The sequence below is a fragment of the Python bivittatus genome, unplaced genomic scaffold, assembly GCF_059951505.1.
Source record: "Python bivittatus isolate LINGU-HERP-01145 unplaced genomic scaffold, Pbiv_v1 ctg000330_np1212, whole genome shotgun sequence".
In the NCBI taxonomy this organism is placed as follows: Eukaryota; Metazoa; Chordata; class Lepidosauria; order Squamata; family Pythonidae; genus Python; species Python bivittatus.
The window spans coordinates 43,157,522-43,177,936 of NW_028277058.1; the positions used below are offsets into that span (position 1 = coordinate 43,157,522).

At 38.4% G+C, this 20,415-nt stretch overlaps 1 protein-coding gene across 1 annotated transcript in view; it reads left to right on the top strand.

Annotated features, from left to right (window-relative positions):
- PAH (phenylalanine hydroxylase) overlaps positions 1–20,415 on the top strand; it is a 38,121-nt gene that overhangs the window by 14,256 nt on the left and 3,450 nt on the right. Inside the window, exons 4-12 of the mRNA XM_007425273.3 lie at positions 5,057–5,145; positions 8,740–8,807; positions 14,834–15,030; positions 15,235–15,370; positions 15,889–15,958; positions 17,402–17,458; positions 17,938–18,033; positions 19,674–19,807; positions 20,260–20,375. Coding sequence (XP_007425335.1) covers positions 5,057–5,145; positions 8,740–8,807; positions 14,834–15,030; positions 15,235–15,370; positions 15,889–15,958; positions 17,402–17,458; positions 17,938–18,033; positions 19,674–19,807; positions 20,260–20,375 — 963 coding nt within the window. The remainder of the gene's footprint in view (positions 1–5,056; positions 5,146–8,739; positions 8,808–14,833; positions 15,031–15,234; positions 15,371–15,888; positions 15,959–17,401; positions 17,459–17,937; positions 18,034–19,673; positions 19,808–20,259; positions 20,376–20,415) is intronic.

The window sequence follows — 20,415 nt, forward strand, 5'->3', positions numbered from 1 at the left end:
TGCATTAAACCTCAGATTTGACTGAACCTTCCTATGAAAATGCAAAAAAGAGTCAAAATACTCCAGCCCCATCTGCTCCAGCAAAACCCCTGCATCATTGTCAGGTCCCCTATAGCCCTTGGAAGTTAGGATTAGTGTTTAAGAAATACAAATGTGTGGATACATTGACACATAATCATCAAACTATGAAGAAGTGTACAGCCTTGATTTAGTCCATGGTTATGCTATGGTTAAAGCTGATGCTCACACAAATCATATATTTTAAAAATTGCAGTGGGTCTGACAATCCAGAAGGAATAATGTTTCTGTTTCTAATCTTGGGGTACTATTAAAAAAAGAAAAGAAAACTCCAATCCACAGAGTGACACCATTTAAATGATTTACTTTTAGCTAGCCTGACCCATATGTTTCCAGATGACTTTGGAATATGAACAAAGATCTGCCATAAGCGTGTGTGTGTGTGTGTGTGCATGTGTTTGTGTAAACACATTCTACAGATTTGTGCATGTGTGTGTGTAATTTAATTTATAAATTTATAATCAGAGATGAAATTAAAAGGAAAAACATATTTGTGAGATTGGTATGATTGATTAAGAGAAGGAACAAAAGAGATAACATAACAGATTAAAAGCATGCAATACAGAGAGAGAGAGAGAGAGAGAGAGAGAGAGAGAGAGAGAGAGAGAGAGAGAAATGGGTTACTTTCCAGGTCTAAATATGTTTAGCCCAGTTGGCTTCTAATGGCAATATAGCAACTGCACAAGAGATGGGCAGATGGTGAGATACATGTGTAGGCTGGGAAGTCTTGGTGACAAATTGATGGTGATGGATAGGGTATCTTGCCCATCACTAAGACCATGATCATTAATCTTAGGAACATCATAGAGTGGTTAACATTTGTTTGTGGTACATTTTCCTCAATTGCACAGCAGGGAAGGCTGGTGAAGACACTTACCCACCCACCCTGTTTTTTAAGAGGACCTTTTGTTTATATACCAGAAGTCTGTCTCTATTGTGATCAAAATTCTTATATGCACACATAGAGTTAATAGTTGAGTAAAGATGCTTAGATTCACACTCTGGCTGAGTTTGTGTAGCACTCTACAGTGAGATTAAGATAGATTTGAGTAGGTTGTACTTCTGTGTGCTGTGGGAATCCAGCCATTAACACGTTGTATCAACCACAGCTCAAAGGAGACTTTACCTTAGTGTCGTACAAAGCAAGGCACCAACCTCAAGCATGAATTGCCCCTTCTAACTCTGTATTTTGATGACTGCTAAAAATGCTTCAGGGCTGTGCATAACCCCAGAGGCATTTTTAGAAAACTAAAATGATAGGGGACTGCTATCAGCACAGAAAAAAGTCAGAAGGAAGCTGTGTATCAGACCGTATCCTTCCAGGATAAAGGGGATATTTATTTATTTAAATTTATTATGGCTACCCGCTCCAGAAGACTCTGGGGACCAAGTTATCCTCTGATGAAAAGGACCTTTGTAGTGTGCCAGGTTAACCACAATTTTTTGTAACAGTGCCCATAACAACTTCTCAAAAATCTAAATTTGCCAACTGACCCCAAAAGCCAACTGAGCCAACTGACCCTTAAATTTGCCAACTGACCCCAAAAGCTTCAGAACATTTATAGTTTATCACAGTGTCCTGGTGTAGTTGCAGAGTTGGCAATCAAGCTACTTTAAAAGGTTTTTTTAGGGGTTCAAATGAATTGTCATGAAAACACAATGTAGTGCTTTCAACATGCTTGGCATTACATCCCTTGGAGTCCTGAATGAAATAATTAAATATGATTCAGTTTCAGTGGGAAAACAGAAATAATTTATTGCTGTTTGGAGACAAGCTGGAAGCTGAGGGTCTGTAGAAGCCTTGTTAGCTTGGGACCCTGGGGCTGACCAGAACAGTTGGCCATGTTTAAAGAAGGCTCCAACCTGAGCTGCAAATGGCAATAAATACCGAAGCCCTGTCATTGACCCCTCCCCAGAATGGGAAAAGTTCTGGAGAATCTCTGGCTCTCCTTGGTTTCCTTGCTCTCATATAAATAGCTGATTAGCATCCCATTAAGCATCTGACCTCTTGTAAATTGGTCACCACTTGGGTGTCCGCAGCAGGACCATAAAATGCTGCTATTACTCCTGCAGACAAATCAATATTTATTACTAATCAACTTGCACGAGCCCTGCAGAGGTCTGAGGAGGGTCAGTGTTGCAACAGCTTGCACTGGCCATTCATTAACAGCCACAGAAGAAACAGTATGTTCTAGAAATGTTCTATTTTTAGGCAATCCTATACACATTTATATGGGATTAAATAATATAAATTAAGCTGGGCTTAGTTCTGAACAGATATGTATGGGTATAAAAATAGCACTGTGTATATTTTCTCTCTTTTGTACCTTTGAGTCAATCCTGACTGCTGGTAAGTAGATGGACAGTCCCAGCAGTTTTCTTGGCAGCATTTCAGAAGTGGCTTGGCATTGCCTTCTTCCAAGGGCTGAGACAGAGTGACTGGCCCAAGGTCACCCAGCTGGTTTTGTGCCTAAGGCAGGACTAGAGCAGACACTTTCCTGGTTTTTAACCTGTTGCCTTAACCACTACACCTAACTGGCTCTCATCTTCCACATATGTTGCCCTATAAACCCAGCCATTCCAACCAAGCCAGCAAATGTAATTGTACAGTAAATGACAATGAAAGAGTTAAAGATATCTGGGGAACACCAGGATGGGGAAAGCTGGTGCATAGATACACGCACACACGCACATCCTACTTTTCCATAATACACTTTCAGGGCAGAATCAGAACAATAAATCTATGTATGAAAACAAAAGCCACAACGGAAGCAATGAAAATATTCCAGTCATAGGTTGAAAATGTACGCAAATAACATTATAAAACACCAAACATGTAAAAAAAGTTGTATGTCAGATCTAATGCATAGGGATGTGTAGAAAGGTCTAAATAAGGATATTAGTAAGCTATGTGCAACCCACTTTTTGCATGCCAGTTCTGATTAGACAAGGATTGGAGCATCAGTGGTTACCAGCCTTGATAGCTATAAAGTAGTGCCTTGAAATAAGAGTTGCTGGGAAATAAACAACAAAGCACAACGTTGTGCTCCCTGTTATGGGCTTTCCATAGGCATTTGGTTGACTATTGTAAGAAACAAAGCTGTGTGGAGAGTCTTTTGGTCTAGCCAGTTTTGACCAGACTGCTTTTAATTAAGAGAACCGTGCCAGTGATATCTGCAAGTGTAGCAAAGATTTGAATATTCTTTATTCTCAATAGGCTCTCTGAAACTCTGGGCTTTAGGGAGCAGAATTTGATACAATATACAAAACAAAGGAATTTAAAAGTTTCTGCAAATGCCCATTAACTCCTTTTGGAAACCAGCCTCCTCTTATAACTTCAGAGGGTCAGAATACATAACAGCTTATACAGGATTAGCTCTACCTAATTATAGCAAGGTTGCTGCACCATATGCCTCAGATTATATACTAGGATCTAAATGTACATTTCGCATATTCTAACCACTGCATGAAAATGAGGCACATAGAAGGGATGGAAATAGGAAGAAAATCTCAACAACCATTCCAAAACAATCCAGGGTTGATTTAGAGTCAAGCCAGCAGCAGGGTGGGTAGAAAGTAAAATATCTATGTAAGCCTTTCTCACCCATCTTCCCTACTACTTATGGTTTGATACTACCTGTTCTAGGATACATAAGTCTGAGTAGGACTTTTTCCTCCAAAGTCCCAGTTGAAACAAGGTCCTCAGTCAACAAATTGCTTACTTACATGAATGTGATGCTGTTAAACATGTCACTATTAATTACAACATGCCAAGAAATGTGGATAGGATTGCATGAATGCAATAAGCAATGGAGCATTTTTAAGATGAAAGGAGATTTTTTGATATCTGTGTCTAGAATTATAGAACTTGAGGCAAGAAATTAAGCCCCTGGATGGCTCAGATTTACAGAACTGTGGGTCTTAGGAGATCCAGTTTCCTAGGGGAAGCCTCAATATTTGAGTGTCAGGGTGGCTGATAGATCATAATAGGTGTGGCCCTGACTGGGTGTCTTGCTCCAATAATTTTGTTAAGAGTCTTCAGGGCACAATTGTTCCTCCAAAGGGTTTGGATGTCCTTAAAATAGAGATTTTCATGCACAAATATGGTCAAAGCTATAATATTTTGCTGCTGCTGCCATCTAGTGGCCCAACCAAAAAAAAGAGTACTGCTAATTTAAATCATGACTAGCTCTTTCTCAGAAGGACGTCTGAGTTCTGCAAATGAAAAGAAATAAAATTAATCAGTGTGAAAAATGAACTCAGCTCAGAGACAAAAACAGAGACGGTTTATGTTCCTCAGTAAGATCCTGGTTCAATAATAACACCAAATATTCAAGGCATATTTGCATAAACAAAATGGATATTGCATATACAATGTCAAATGTTATTCACGTTAATATTCTGAAACATATATGGAGACACCCAAATAGAACTAAAAAATAAGAAAGTGAAAATCTGAAAAAATCTGAAAATGGAAAATGCAGATACAAATCCATCAAGAGCTATTTGCCAAGGAGAAAAAAATGGATGCATTTCAAACTCTTTTAGTCTTTTTTAGTGGTCCAATCGATAAGAGTTCTATTCTTACACATTTCTTTTACTCTTGGGATTTACACCAAACATTACTTCATTCAGACAGGGCTTGTTGGTTCCTTTCCAGTGGTTGCTTCTTACAGAATATAAACTGGAAAAATAGTGGGTTAGAAAATGGCCTTCAGTATATTCATCTGTATTTTTTCCAGTTGATTCGGCAAGTCACTGAGATCTTTCTTACGCACCAGGACAAAATTCACTGAACAAGTCTAGCTTGTTCAGTCTTTAACACAATTTTCAGCTCCAACTTTTTGTCTATCTTTATTTCAGTGCAAATGTCAAGCAAATATTGAATAAACTAGTAGGAATTAAACTTCATATTTCTTACCCTCTTACGAAGTGACAAGGAACTAATCACAGTTGATGTTTTTTTCCTGCCTTCTAGTACCATGGTTCCCAAGAACTATTCAAGAATTGGACAGATTTGCCAATCAGATCCTCAGCTATGGAGCAGAACTGGATGCTGACCATCCTGTAAGAAAGAGAACAATTTTGAAAATCTGTTAAAGGAGAAAAAAATCTTTACACTTTCATTTTCCCTTTTGAAAAAAAAATCTGTTTCTAATCTTAGATGCAGTTTTATGTTTTAAAATGTAAGCATGGCTCAGATTTTACTATTCTAGAATTGAGAATTTTGGGAACTGGAGCCCAAAAGAACATTTTGAGCCCACCATGATGATTGCTGTAGACAGCAATTCTGAACAATGAGCTTCAGTTGTGGTTCTTGGTATATGGATCATCTATATGAAGTTAGAATGCAGATTAAAAAGAAACTGTCAGGATCATACAAATATGACATTTCTTATAGTCTGAACGGTGCAGATGAAAAGAGATATAGATTATTTAATTTAATTCATTATTTAATGAATTAAACAGAAACCTAGATGTTTCCAAGAATGTATGATTTCTTGTAAATCTGTGGATGTGTCATCAGTCCCTAACTTAGTGAGGTACAGCAACTATAACTTTCAGAAGTACTTATTATGCAGTGTTACATTCTAAAGGGCTCTAGGTCAAAAAATCCAGACTGGGGGAAGAGGGGGAAAATTCAACTGTAGCTCAACAGCGCCATCTAGGGTTTCTGGGATTGAGAACTACATCACAAAACCTTTCCTCTGCAATTTTTTGACATGTGAATTCAGAGAAGAGGGGTGGATCTACTTTTGTGTAACTGATAAGCTAGGCTGCTGATAGCATAACTCAGCTATCACTTCATTGGGAATAACAATGAGGGGCAGTTTTTATTAACTCCAGATTCCTATAATTCAGTAAAGCTTTGCTCACTGAATACTGGAAATATCTTAATGGGGGGGTCAGGTAAGCTCCCTTACTGTAAAGAATCTTGCACATAGTTTGGAGATACTCAGTAGATAACAGGCAACTCATAGTGTTGTTAGAAAGTATCTCTGTGAATGATTTAATATCTTCTTTATTCCCCCTTCCTTTCTTTTCCATTTTAGCTCTTCCTCTAAATAATTCCTTTTTTAAATTCCTAAACATTTGGTTCTGGTGTTTTAATATATTGCTCATGTACAAAACTGCACAGTAGCTGAGTGTTGTGTTTTTCAGAGTTTTGATGAATTATGTATTTTGGGATTTCTAGTAAGAAAGGGGGGGGGGGGGTTTAAGGCAAGAATCAGCTTGTGGTGATTGTAATATTTTTTGGGTGGGTAGGTGGGGACCTTACAGGGAGAGGGAGATGTTCGCAACACACTACCGTTGTATAGCAAATAAAATTTTGGATGAATGACCACTTAATTATCTGCCACTCACTGATCAGGAAAACCACATTCTGTATCCTTCTGATGTCAGAATATGAAGTGTAGCCAGCAATTATCACTATTAATTTAACTGAAGCTGAGTACTTGTAAATAAATTATATAGGATACAGGAAAAAAATACTGCTATTACACTAATTGAGGAAGAGTGATTAGCCTTTCACTAGCTCACTAGTTTAATCTAAAATGAATAATGTACCCCATATAATTATTTGGCACACACAATATTTGGTCGAGTCCTTAGAACAAAGCAGAGTGAATGGGGTCATTGTACTGAAGAACAAGTGAATAATATTAGAGATACAGAAACACAGTAACTGAAAGCAAGATGAAATTATCAACAAAAGATAATGCATCCAAATGAAAGATCCATCTCAAATCCAACTGCTAGAAACAGTTAAACAATGGCCCTTCTTTTTGTTATCACTGTTGTTTGGAAAGAAGAAACAAAAGTATACCTAGATATTGCCTGTAATAAGTTAAACTGGAAGTATCATCTGAAATTTCCCCAGTACCTATATTAACTTTGCTTCAACCCACTTAGCTCTTAGCTTCATCCTGGACAATGAACCTACGTAGGAGATGTGAAGCTACCAGGTCCTAATATATAATTATTATCATTATGTGATCACCCAACTGTTGATCAGTACATAGATTGCTAAGGAAATACAGTGCTATTTCTAATACAGCTACACTGATTTCCACTTTGTATTTGGGCCCAATGCCATGCCCTGTTTTGGACCTTGAGAGTTCTGTATCTTCTTGACTTTGAATAACAATAGGTCTCTTACATATCTTCCGAAGCCATATCTACCAGCGATATCTTCCTTTTTAATTTCCTTCTTTAGAAGGCATGGTTGGCTTCTGCTAAGAAACACAGACTCTGGAATAGACAGATTGGCTGACAGTTGTCAGTCAGTAGTGTTTCTCTCTTCTGATATAATTATCATCATCATCATCATCATCATCATCATCATCATCATCATCATCATCACCACTGTATTTAATCATGATGTGTTTTTGCATGGATTGTTTTTATTTTCATTTTTAAATAATTAAAAAGCAGGCATTTTCTCTCTAGTCATTTGTCTATATTAAGTATATTATTGCTTGACTTATAAAATCTAAGCTAGGAACATCATTTTCAAATTGCTTAGATTACTAGAACAACCAAGCAGTGTGTTTCCATAAGCACCAAAATCATCTGGGATCTGTCATGGGGCCTGCCGTGTAGAACAGCTTCCCTCCTGATTTAGGATGTCCCTGACCCTGTTGGCCTTTCAGAAAGCCTTAAAATCTAGCTTATCCCTCAGGCCTTAGGACCAGGATGTTAATGGAGCAAGTTTTCTGCTTTTGCCTTGATTGACAGATTTTTTAGCCAGCATTTTTACTGTTTTTTAAAAATGTTCTTATATGGATGTTTCTGTTTTTATGCTTGTCACATGCCTAGAGTTATTTCATTAAGATGTGTAGCCATATAAATTTGCATAGTAAACAAATAAAGTCTGCTGTGTGACTACAAATACTGAAAATATATTTATTATTTATTTAATTCAATTTATATGGCCACCCAACTCACAGATTCCTCACCTGGGCTGCTAAAATAGGATTAAAACCAATACAATAAACCAAACACAGTAAAAACGAAGAAGCAAGACACAGTTGAGGCCAGCCCATTCTCCACCCATTTCAGCTCATCCACCACCACTGGGGAAAAGCCAGGCCTCAAGGCCTTACAAAATCCCAGGAGGGTCAGGGCCATCTGAATCTTAGGGCAAGCTGTTCCAGGGGCCTGGCACTGTGGTAGAGAAGGCACACTTCCTAGGTCCTACTAGATGGCACTGTTTTATAGAGAGGATCTGGAGCATGGCCATCCTGTCAAATCTCTTTGGTACCTATCAGTGCAATATTGCACACACTTATTTGGAGTAAGCCTCACTGAGCTTCCCCCAACACCACCCAAAATGTGATTTGTATAGGAAGCAGTTACTTGTGAATCAGTGCTGTTCAGGAAGGTCATTTAAATGGGGGGGGGGGGGGGGATAGAGCAGTATAGATTTTTTAAAGCAATATGAAGTAACTGTGTTCTCACAGGGGCTGCTCTATTGCATATTTGTGTTGAATGTGCCTAGGTCAGGTCTTTGAACCTTTTTGTGGGTTTTGACCATTCACCCCCTCCCTTTTGGAGCATGATTTGCTTTAAATCAACTTGAAATATATCAGTTTTCTTTAAATTGTACTTGCATTTTTTAAAACTCACAAAGTAATCTTTTTCATTATCTGTTTCCAGGGTTTCAAAGATCCAATTTACCGAGCCAGAAGAAAAGAATTTGCAGACATAGCATACAACTACAGGCAGTAAGTATGCAGGTTAGAAAGAAGAAAATACCTCCTAAAATAACTTTGTCTTCTTTGGCATAAAATAGGCGACTCTTTTGATCAGTGGTCTACAAACCACTGGTAGCCCACAGAGTCCAGTAGATAGCCCACAACAGCTTCCTCACATTCACCATCAATCATCTGGCCAGGGCCCCTCACTCAGCAGTAGCCTCTGCCTCTTCAACCAGTGGTCAGCAGAATGTTTATTTAGTAATCAGTGAGAAAGTTTGAGGAACACTGCATAAGATACTGTAGAAATGTGCATCTTGAATTATCTAGAAATGATTAAGGAGCATATTGGATACTTCATAAATCAAGGTTAGCTTTCCCCCTGCTTATTCTTTGCAACAGTCCTGTTTTGTTGAAGATGCTGAGGAACTGGCCACATGGCTGACATGGATGTGCAACTGACACTGGGCATTTAGTCAGTGAGAGGGGTGATGCAAATTATGGCCATGGAGGAAGAAGGACAAAACTGAGAGGAATTTATTCTGTGTAGAGCAGGTTGGATTTGGACGCAACATTAAATAATAGAACAAGAATGAACTGCAGACCACTAGCAGACATGCAATCTATTCAAAGAATATTATTCGGTTCAAAAAATAATAGAATAGAGTCTCCCCAGGAGAATCAGAGTTGGAGCATCCATAGTGCATTGTTCCTCAATCTTTGGCCAAAGAACTCCAGTGAGGGTCAACCCACTCTCCCTGTAAGTACTTGATTTGATTGTTGATCTACCTGTGCCATCAAAGCATTTCTCTTCTCATTGAGCTGAGTTTAAATCCATGACATCACAGGAGCATCTATGGATCCTTTCACTTTTCGATAAGTGTGCTTTAGTATGTTAAATTAACATCCAGCATGCTATGGCCTATCAAAATGAAACATCATGATGGATGAAAAATCTCATTTTCATCTGTAGCATTATCTGTAGAAGACTTGGAAGCCTTTGAATGGAAAGGAAGTTAGACATTTTGAAATCAGAGGAACGGAAGGAGGAAAAGTTTCAGTAAATAGCTTGCTATTAAACTAGATATGAAAAGGCAAACCAGAGCAAGTGAGGGAAGAAGGTACCATGTGAATCCTGGATTCATTCATATGGGGCCCACCTGAATTCACTGAAAGTCCAAATAAGATGGACCATCAGACCAAATTTTCCTTCAGCCAAATTTTCCATTAAATGTTTATTTTCCCTTGCTTTCTTGCTCCTCCTCTATTGTTAGATCCTCCTCTGCCTGCATTTATCCCCAAATTACAGCCTTCTGGTAATAAATTGCATTCAGACGAGGACTATGGTCCAGCGCCACAAAGCTTTGTTATCTAATTGTGCTGCAGCATCAGAGGCGACTACAAAGCCCCAGGCACCAAAAACAGCATCTCATATGCTTCACATTAAACAGGGGAGAGGAGGGGAGTGTATAATTTGCATTCAGGCAAGCACTATGAGCAAGATTAAAATAAAGCATTGCATATGATCTTGATCTAATTGTGATTATCGTCACTGTTCCAGCTGCATTATAAAATGTTCAATGAGTTGGTTAATTTTCACACTATTTTCTGGACCATGGGAGTGGAGAGACAGTCTAGTGGTGATTTTATGCACAATCCAATTTGATAATTAAATCCTATTGGCAACTAACAGGATCTACTAACAGGAAGTATACAGACTGATCTATGTATACGTATATCTACCAATAATCCAAAAAACTCATTTACTTAACAAAGGAAAAGGCAAAATGAGTGAAATAAAACAAAATTAATAAAACAAGATGTGATTTTTTAAAAAATTATCCCAACACCTGTGGGCAAATGTATTCACTGATGACTGAATCAGATCTAGGCTACAAATCCCCTTGTAGTGACTGCAATTGAGCAAAATCTGGCAGCCCCTCTTGAAATTTCAGTTGAGTGGTCTGCTAGTTGAAAGACTGTATTCTTCTCATCCAGTCTACCCAGATAGTTAACCATCAGAAGCTTTTAGAAATTGAGGGTCCAAACCAAAGATGGTTCACTTATTTATTGCCTGTTTCAAGTAGGACTCATATCAAATTCACAAGACAACTAATTCTTATTAGCCAATAAAGCAAAAGGGTTGGGATGGGATGAATTGGGCTGACCAAATCCTTCCTTCCTTCCTTCCTTCCTTCCTTCCTTCCTTCCTTCCTTCCTTCCTTCCTTCCTTCCTTCCTTCCTTCCTTCCTTCCTTCCCTCCCTCCCTCCCTCCCTCCCTGTGGGGAGGGGGGTCCTTGTTTGGGGAGTTTAAGCCTATTTTGGGCATTAGTGTTTTCTGCTTCAAAACTGGCAACATGATAGAAAGGATGTCAATGGCCCACCCAAAAAAAGAAAAGAAAAAGAAAGGGTATTAAACCACATTCAGCATCAGTGATAGAACAGTGAAAACTTTTAAACAAAATCAGGCTTGATTTTTATAGGATTCACGGAGAAGCTGATAGCAGCAGCTTCAAGAGGTGAGGTTGTGGAGAGGGGGCTAAAATAGATTTGGCTAATATGTAGTGGGAGCCCAGCCACTGTCTTTGTATGTTGTGGGAACCAGACCTACATGATGTGCCAGGATATGATTTCTTTGAATGGACAGCATAGTATCTTAGGGGAAAATAGAAACTGAGCTTTGCTAATTCAGATTTAGGATGTATTATGTGGTATAAAGCCAGCCTATGTTGAAGAACATGCATGAATAGCCAATTATCAAGCTCATCTTAATAAACTGTACATTTTACCCGGACTTGAAATCTCTTTTCCTTTCAAAGGCAGGAAATCATGAGAGACATAATTTCCATTTTATTAGAGCTAGAAAACAGTGTAGCTTGCTTTGGAACAAACCAGGATATAAAACTGGAAACTATCTTTAAAGAGAGGTTTTTAAAGTCCATGATGGCTGGTTGCATCAATCAAGGGAAGAGTGGGGGGTTACTTGTGAGGAAAGTCACACTGGTATCTTAGCTTATTAAATTGAGATAGGGTTGTCTGAACTCTGTCAACGATGTAAAAATTTCTCTCCTACTTATAGAAGAGCACCCACTGCTTCATGCCTTGGAAATATTTTCTGAGGATTAGGTAACACAAGAAGTGAGCAACCTAAGACAGCAGCAGGTTGACTGATGAGTTTCAAATGGATTTTAGAGCCAAGCGTTGACCCTTCTGGTTTGTGTGGCTTTGCTTTGGCAACCTGTCTGAATCTAGCCATTGTGGTTTATAAAGAATAGTTTATAGAGTAATGTTATGTATTAATCAAACATGGTTTAAAAATCTATGAGTTGGCATGGATGCATGCCAATATGATTACTCAATCACAGTGGGTGATTTTTTTTCCCACCAAACCCACTTCCCAATGAGGATGCAACAGGGCAACTGTGTGTGTCACACTGAGCTCCTTCAAAAAAGGAATAGGATAAACAGCTAATCAGGAATGGTGTAGCATTTATTGCATGCATGTGTGTATGTATATGAAAACAATAAGCACGCAAACAATAAGAGCTGTGAACATTATAGTCTTATCAAGGACAATCTGTAGAGCAGGAGGGACAATTTAGGATGGTGTTGTGTGGCTCATTTTTAAGACCCTCAGTCATTCATCTTTATGCCCCCCTCCATGTATGCCCACACTTCCACCCCCTCCTCTCATTTCTCCTTTCTCACCTGCCACCCTGAGCCTTGGTCTATTGATCTCAGCAGCTTTCAAATTGGTATCTGACAGAGCCTTAAACCTCTCTTCTTTTCTTAGGCCCACGAAGGTGGCCTAAGGATTAATGAGAAATGTCAATGCTATAGAAACCATAGCAGTTTCATCACACCCCCCATCTCATTCAAAATCATGTTTAAGGCTCCAGAGATCAAGGAGGACTGGTGCAGAGACACAGAAAATTACACAATTATTGGGGGGCTGCCCCAGGCTCAGGCTGAAGTGAAGGGACAGGGAATGGTGGGGGTATCACTTGTCTTCCAACAAAAAGCTGCCACTTTAGAAATCCCTCGTATTATCCCTGCGGTGCCACAAACCCTATTAAATTGCTGGAAAAGGAGCTTTGATTTGGGGCAGGATGGGAGAAAGGCTTAGATAAGTCGTCTGTCCTTGTTTAAAATTATTTTCTGAGGAGCTGACCTCCCTTGGTTTTAATGTCAAGGCAACAAATCGAGCAAGTCAAAGGATTCCTTTTGGGTTCAAGACAGAGCCAGGGCGACCGCTTGGGAGCTATATTTAGGAAAGACACAGATCTGCTATTCCTGCTGAGCATTACCTGAGCTGACTTTTAGCACCCTAGTTTTAAGGCCAGGAGAGACTGAAGGCATTGTTTAGCTAAGCCAGCCCCTTTGTACAGTGATTTTCAGTGTCTGTGACATGCACATCAGATTATTTCTTCTTCGGGTCATTAAAGCTGCAAAGCAAGAACAGCAAGGGAGAAATTAGGCCAAACTGTTACTGCATATACAATGAGAAGTAAGGAAGTGGGGAAGAGTTGGTGGTGTTCCTTTAGAACTAATCCCCAACAGGTGTTTTTTGCGGGAGTTGATCTTTTCCCAAATCCAATTCAATCAAAAATAAGAGAGTGCCATGGATGAGGGAGACAGCATCCCTGGGTAGCTATCAGACCCTCTGGGATCCCAGCAGTGTTCTTCATTGATATCTTCCCTGTATCTTCTTAAATATTTAAATTTCCCATGGTACCCGAGATAGTGCTATGCTGGAGTAGGAATTAGGGCCCAACTGCGTGGAGCTGCAGCTTTTTAAAAGTCCATCAGCAGGAGGTGTCCATTAGAAAGCATTTTGTTCTGAGCCTTTTTAAACCTGATGCCATCCCCTTAGTGGGGCACTAGAGTTGAGTATGTAGGCTCCAGAAAGTTGCAAAGAACACTTTCTGTTCTCCTTATAATAAGAGTAGGTTTGAATTCCCTGTTGTTGCTTTGGGTGCTTATTTACCTTATCCACTTGCTGACTGGAAGTTCTGGAAGTTGCTGTCTTAAGGCTGCTAGTGAGAACTAAGTTGGGGAAGACTGCAATATAAAATACTGACAGGGGTAAATAGTTTGTCCCGTTCTGCTGCATTTTTTTCTTCCAGCATTCATTCATTCTGAAGAAAGAGAATTTGTTTTCAAAATTTATTTCAATGGAGAAGAGATTTTCCATAATATTTTGATGAGTGGAGGGAGCATGATGTTCTTGATTTGGTAGGTTATAAGATGGCCAAAGAATGATTATCAATGTCCTGTTTTTCATTATGCAACTGTTTCTTTGGAGATCTGTATCTGTCCTGGCTTTCTGTGCTTCTCTTCAATTTTAATGGAAGATCCTATCAGCCTGTTTTAGATTGGAAATTTTGGGCAGCTACGGAGGCCTCAGAGAAATGGAAAGATGGGTTAGCGTAAAACAGCAATTCCAGTAGTAACACCCTCTGCCCCTTCTAAGTAGAAGAAAGCTCAAAAATATCTGATAATAAGCTTAAAAAACAACCTCTTCCTCATGAAAAATGTCTTCAAAAATTGCAAGATAGATTTCAGCATAATATTAGTTTGATCCAATATAAGACAGCTTCATATGGCCATAGCAGGCGGGAATAGAATGATCAGGACTCCAGATGTGATAAACACAATTATTTCACAACAGGGTCAATGTGTGAAACATGTGATAGACTCATAGCAATAATCAAGCTGTCTCAAAGTGGGCTATCTGAATCAATATGGTGTTTAACAGTAAGGAGAATTTTAGCATACATAAACCTTTGAAGTGTCTTATTTGCATTTGATCTCCAAGCAATTGTAGATTTTTTTTTGGCTGAAGATTGGCATAAAGTTGTTTAAATATACAATGGAAGGATCAAAGGATATGTGTATTAACACATTTTAGCCAAAAGTTCATCACAATGATTACCTTCCCTGCCTAATCTGTAAAGATCTGCCACAGCAGATCAGACTGAATGAATTGGCTTTTCTGGTGTTGAAAATGCATTTCCTATAGTTCAAGCTGTTTTTTGTTTTGACTTCCCTTTCAGTGGGCAACCTATACCCAGAGTGACTTATACTGAGGAAGAGAAGAAGACATGGGGGATAGTCTTTAGGGAACTAAAGACTCTCTATCCTACACATGCTTGCTATGAACACAATCATGTGTTTCCACTCCTGGAACAATACTGTGGCTACCAAGAGGATAACATTCCCCAGCTTGAAGATGTCTCAAACTTTTTGAAAAGTAAGTAAACAGTGGTTGAAAGTCTGATATAAATGTGGCTCATGTGTCAGAAGCAGTCAGTCTGCAATTCTGTTCATATGTTCCTAGGAGTAAGTAACTCAATGATTTCTGAGTCGGGATGCTGTAAATGAACTCTAGAACATGGCTAAATCTGGAATATGATTTCAGCCACATGGTGATCTAGAACTTTTCTGTTCTTTCAAGGCTGCACCGGGTTTCGCTTACGGCCAGTGGCTGGTCTTCTTTCGTCTCGAGATTTTTTGGCTGGCTTGGCTTTTAGAGTATTTCACTCTACACAATACATTCGCCATTCGTCAAAACCAATGTATACACCTGAACCGTACGTATTTGGTCTTAAAAAGCATACAGTTGTATTACAGCTGGAAGCCTAGAATGTTATGTATGATCAAAGGGAAGAGGACCGAGGCATTTTGGTGCACGAGACAAAAATGTACATATTGCTTTATAGTCAGTTTGTAGAAAATGTGCATGATTATTCTCCAGAGATGACTGGTTCTTGTCTAGAGGTCATGAATCTATAAGTTGGCACAACAAAGAACAAGAAAGAAAGGGAAGGGAGCCATGGTAGGAAAATATTCATTCAATTTGGTAACACTTGTATAGGTTGAACAAGGTAAATCAGGTAATCTGGTGTCCTCCAGATATCTTTGGCGAAAATTCTTGCAATTTCTTTCCCTTGGCTGGGTAAGCTTGAAAGAAGTCCAGAATATCTATAGCATATCACATGGCTTCTCCTAGCAGTAGTTTATTGAAATAACAGGACTCTTCCAATATATTTTCCCTCTCACAAACATACCCCATCAGAATGTTTTCATACTGGTTTATATCTTCTTTTAGTGATGTTTGCCATGAACTCCTAGGACATGTCCCCCTATTTGCTGACCCCAGTTTTGCTCAGTTTTCTCAAGTAAGTAAAAGCTATATTTTGATGTTGACAGTTAACAAGCAGAAGAGTTCATTCAAGCAGGAGATAATGCATTATCTCTCCTAGGAATCCAGAAACCTTTGAAAACCTGGATTTAGTCCCAGGCCTGGGGTTATTGCTTATTATTTATCTAAGGCCTCTGTTTTGTTTTGTTGGTTCTGTTGTTTATTAGATCATTTTAATCTGGGCTGTCTCTCTGATTTAATGTTTTTAGCTGTTTTACAGTTTCTTTTTCTAGTTTTGTATGCTACCCAGAGCCCATTGAAGTTGGGTGGCCAATAAATTTAAATAAATAAAGTAAATAAAATTATTGAAATACTAGCAATACCAATACTGTGACAGAAAGTTCAGTTTCATGAGTAAAGCTGCATTCCTATATACATTTCTGGGGAAATAAGTCCTATTGTGTCCAAAATATTTACAGGGTTACAGATTGATTCTATTTATACTGCCTACTGACCTAATTACAGAATTAACCCAGTTTTAGGGTTTGTTCCGTACACAGTTCACCCAAAAGTCTGGGTTTGCATGACCTGCTCACTCACTGCTGAGAAGAAAAGCCTACAGTTTAGAACCCACCAAAAGTTAAGGGTGCAGTTCTCTTTAATGATATTTGGAGGGCAATTCCCCCAGGCTGTCCCAGGAGGGGAGGGGACTGCTGAGGCAACAGGTGACTGGACAGGACCATTTTTTTCAAGCACTAAGAAAAAAAAAAGCAGCAGAGGAGAAAGGAAAAAACAGCTGTCTGCTTGATGCATAGACTGCCATTTTGGGAACTAAAATGCTCCTACATTCCTCTGTGTTCTATTTCTCAAGAAAAAAAAATCAGGTCTTAAAGAAAGAGCCCTGTGTTGAGTCATTTTTACTGCAATTAAAAAGTATTTCTTTCTTAAAAGAAAATAAGCTCCTGGTTTTAATTTTACACAAGGTTGCCATGTTATGTGAATGAAGCCCCTGAGTTTGTAACTTGGGTTTCAGTCCCAGACGGGGACAAGTGATGTGACCAATGGCTTAAAAATCATCCTTTTAGAGGACCTGCTGAGATCGTAAAGATTATTTTCTGTGAAGTGAAGATTCAATAGCATTTTGAAATATACAGTTGATAATTTTACATATATTGAAATGTCTAACTTTATCTTAAAGCAAAACTGTTAGGACTTGTTTTAAAGGGGGCAATTGTAACCACGGAAGTGAAGGCACACCCCTTTTTACACGTGTTGCGCATGTGGTTTTTTTTCATTTAAAAGTGACATATATAACAATATCTATACTAACCAATGTTGGAAGGAAATGCAATGTACAACTAGAAAAGAGAAATATTTTTCTTGATAATTTCTCCCCCTATTATTTCATTCTCAGGTGCAAAAAGGGTGTGTGTGTAGGTAACAATAAAAATAAGAAACTGAAAATGTTTTGCTTTTACAGGAAATTGGATTAGCTTCTCTAGGAGCTCCAGATGATTATATTGAGAAACTTGCAACGGTAACTGTTGAATTCTGATTATAGCTTCAGTCATGTCCTGCAACTAATATGGAATAAAAGCTCTATGCTCATTGGTTTCAGAATTATCTTGAAACACTCCCTTGGAAAATAATTAAATTTTTACATGCGAAATATGTTGCACAATACTATTAATGCAGCTAACCATTTTAAATCCATTAACTACTATAATGCTTATAAGCTTAAAGTATTACCTAAAATTGGCATCTTATATGCAGGTGAAGCAAATAATAGGATTTTGAACGTTAGCTATATGCAAAGAGAGTGAGGCTCCTAGCCAGATAAACAACCAATGAATCATTATTCATTCCTAATGGACTCATCAAGAAAGTGTCCAGAACAAAACTTTCCTTATTTGATTCATTTTATTTCTTTTATTTAACTCATAGCCCTATTTTAGCATTATCTGAAACTCTGTATGCAACAGTTAACAATAATCTCTGTGCCTTATTTTATATCAGGTTTACTGGTTTACTGTGGAATTTGGCCTCTGTAAAGAAGGCAATGCAATTAAGGCCTATGGTGCTGGACTGTTGTCATCATTTGGTGAACTGCAAGTATGCATTCATGATTTCTGCAAATGAAGCTGGTGAATCTTTCTGCAAAATAAAAGTTTGACATAGTGATGTTTATATAGTTTTGTTTCAAATGCAACACAACTTAAATGTGGTAGGTTCTTTCTGGTTTCCTGTCATTTTCTTGGTCCTTGAAAGGCTTCTTATCCATATTTTCAAAGCACTCTAAGCCATCCTGCTTCTTGGAGAAAAAGCCACCATGACATCACTGCGCAAGCCACTTCTTTATTTTCCACTCTTGGGGGGAAAAGGAGTGCTCCAAAATAGGTCATCCATCAACAACAAGCCCTCTTCTGTCTAATTCTGAGCATGAGGGTGTTGCCAGGGTTGGAGTATCAGGTACAGACTCAGCACCCTGTAGCCTGGAGGGGCCCAAATTCATGGCGATATGTTGTCCTAGAAAAAATAAATAAATAAACAAAGTTCATGTACTGCTCCCTCTTCCTTCCTTCCCTAATGCCTTCTGGAGCAAGAAAGATACCATGCTATGCAGGCTCTCCTCAACCCTTTCAAAATTAAAAGAAAGAGAGAAAGAAAATATGTGAGTGATAACTACAAGATGGGTAGCTATCTACACTGATTAAATCAATCAATCAATCAACAAATAGGCCATTTATGACTCTTCAGAAATAACACCAGAGTGCTGATTATAAACTGTGGAGTTCACGTGAAAGAGAAAAGCATGATGATGTCAGAGTATATGGTGTGCCTGAAATAAATTTGACAAAGGAACCAGGGTAGGTTCAAAGTTCATTTCCATCTGTATTTTGGGGGGTAGGTTTTGAGTCTCTGCACTGTCTTTTATTTTTCTTCTTGTGAGTAGAAATGAGATTGACATATTCCTTATAGATATGTTAGAGAAATGAACAAAATAAAGATACGTTAGTTGTGAAACTATGTTGTTACCTATTCCAGGAAGGTCAGTATCAGTCCTATTGAACTGGATGGATTCCTCTGTGGCTATGCTGGTTGTTGGAAAGGACTGGCCAGAAGTGATTGGAGCCTGACTATGAGTTTTCAGACTGGTGCCTTCAGATGTATTGGACTACAATCTTCATTATTGCCAGCTAGTTTATCTAATAGCTTGCTATTTGGGGATAATGGGAGTTTTACTTCAATGCCATCTGGACATTGTCAGGTTGGAGGATGCTGATGAAAGAAGGTGGATCTTCTTCCAGCACATGAAGGCATCAATAAATCCAGAATATAATCCTTGTTAAATAAAACATCAAACAATACTGCAAGGAAAAAATGGAGTGTATCTTTCCTTCTAAATGGAGTGTCCCTGTTTGGGGTTGCCGTCACATAATTCACTCTGCAAAGGCATTCCATCATGGCCATGTATTTTCTTTTTTTCAATGTTTTTTCTTAATTCTGTGGTTATGAGGATGCTCAGCTCTCAGATTGTTTGTTTGTTTTGGCTTGATATTTTGGCTCTCTAGATTACTTTGTTTGCATTTCTAAACTCCTAAGACATTTCTCTGTATACTCGACCACAATCCAATGACACTCCTCGTTCACGTTCAGGATTAGAAAGAATTATTAGAACTTATTAAGGTTAAACTGTGGCAACAACAATCATTTCTATTTAAAATAAAAACCCTTCTGTCTTTTTCCTTTAGTACTCTCTGTCAGATAAACCTGTCACTGAACCTCTCATCTTGGAAAAGACTGCAATCCAGAAATATCCAGTTACTGAATTCCAGCCTATTTACTATGTGGCTGAAAGTTTTGAAGATGCAAAACAAAAGTTAAGGTAGGATTTGGTTAGATTACTTGCAAGTGGTTTCATGGATATCAGTACCATTAATTTACCTGTCAGCTACCTTAGTAATTTTTTATTTGAAGGAGCATTTATAAAGCTATCAATAAAATCTCACCTGTGAGGTAAATGATATGTCAGAGAGGGTGGGGCAAGGGATACACAACAAGAGAAGACTGAGAGACTGAGATTGCAGGAAGTACATGAAAAAGCGAAAACAAATAAAAGAATCTCTGTTTTGTCCCCATATCAAAGGAAATGCGTAGCTCACACTCCACCTCTAAGATATGCATAATAGTTTTCATTTATTGCACAAGATCTCAGCTTTACCTTTCATCTTTCCATTTCAAACAAATTATAAAATTTAGATTTTCCAGCTTTAAAGGATGGCATTTCCCAAAAATCTGAACATATGGCTGCATTTAAATGTTTGCTCTGTCCTACAGAAAATATGCCTCAACAATTTCACGGCCATTTTCAGTCCGCTACAATCCGTATACTGAAAGAATTGAAGTTTTGGACAACATTAAGCAATTAAAGAATTTAGCAGATGCCATTGGCAGTAAGTACCCAGATTCAGAGCTTTGGATGGGTTTGTTCTG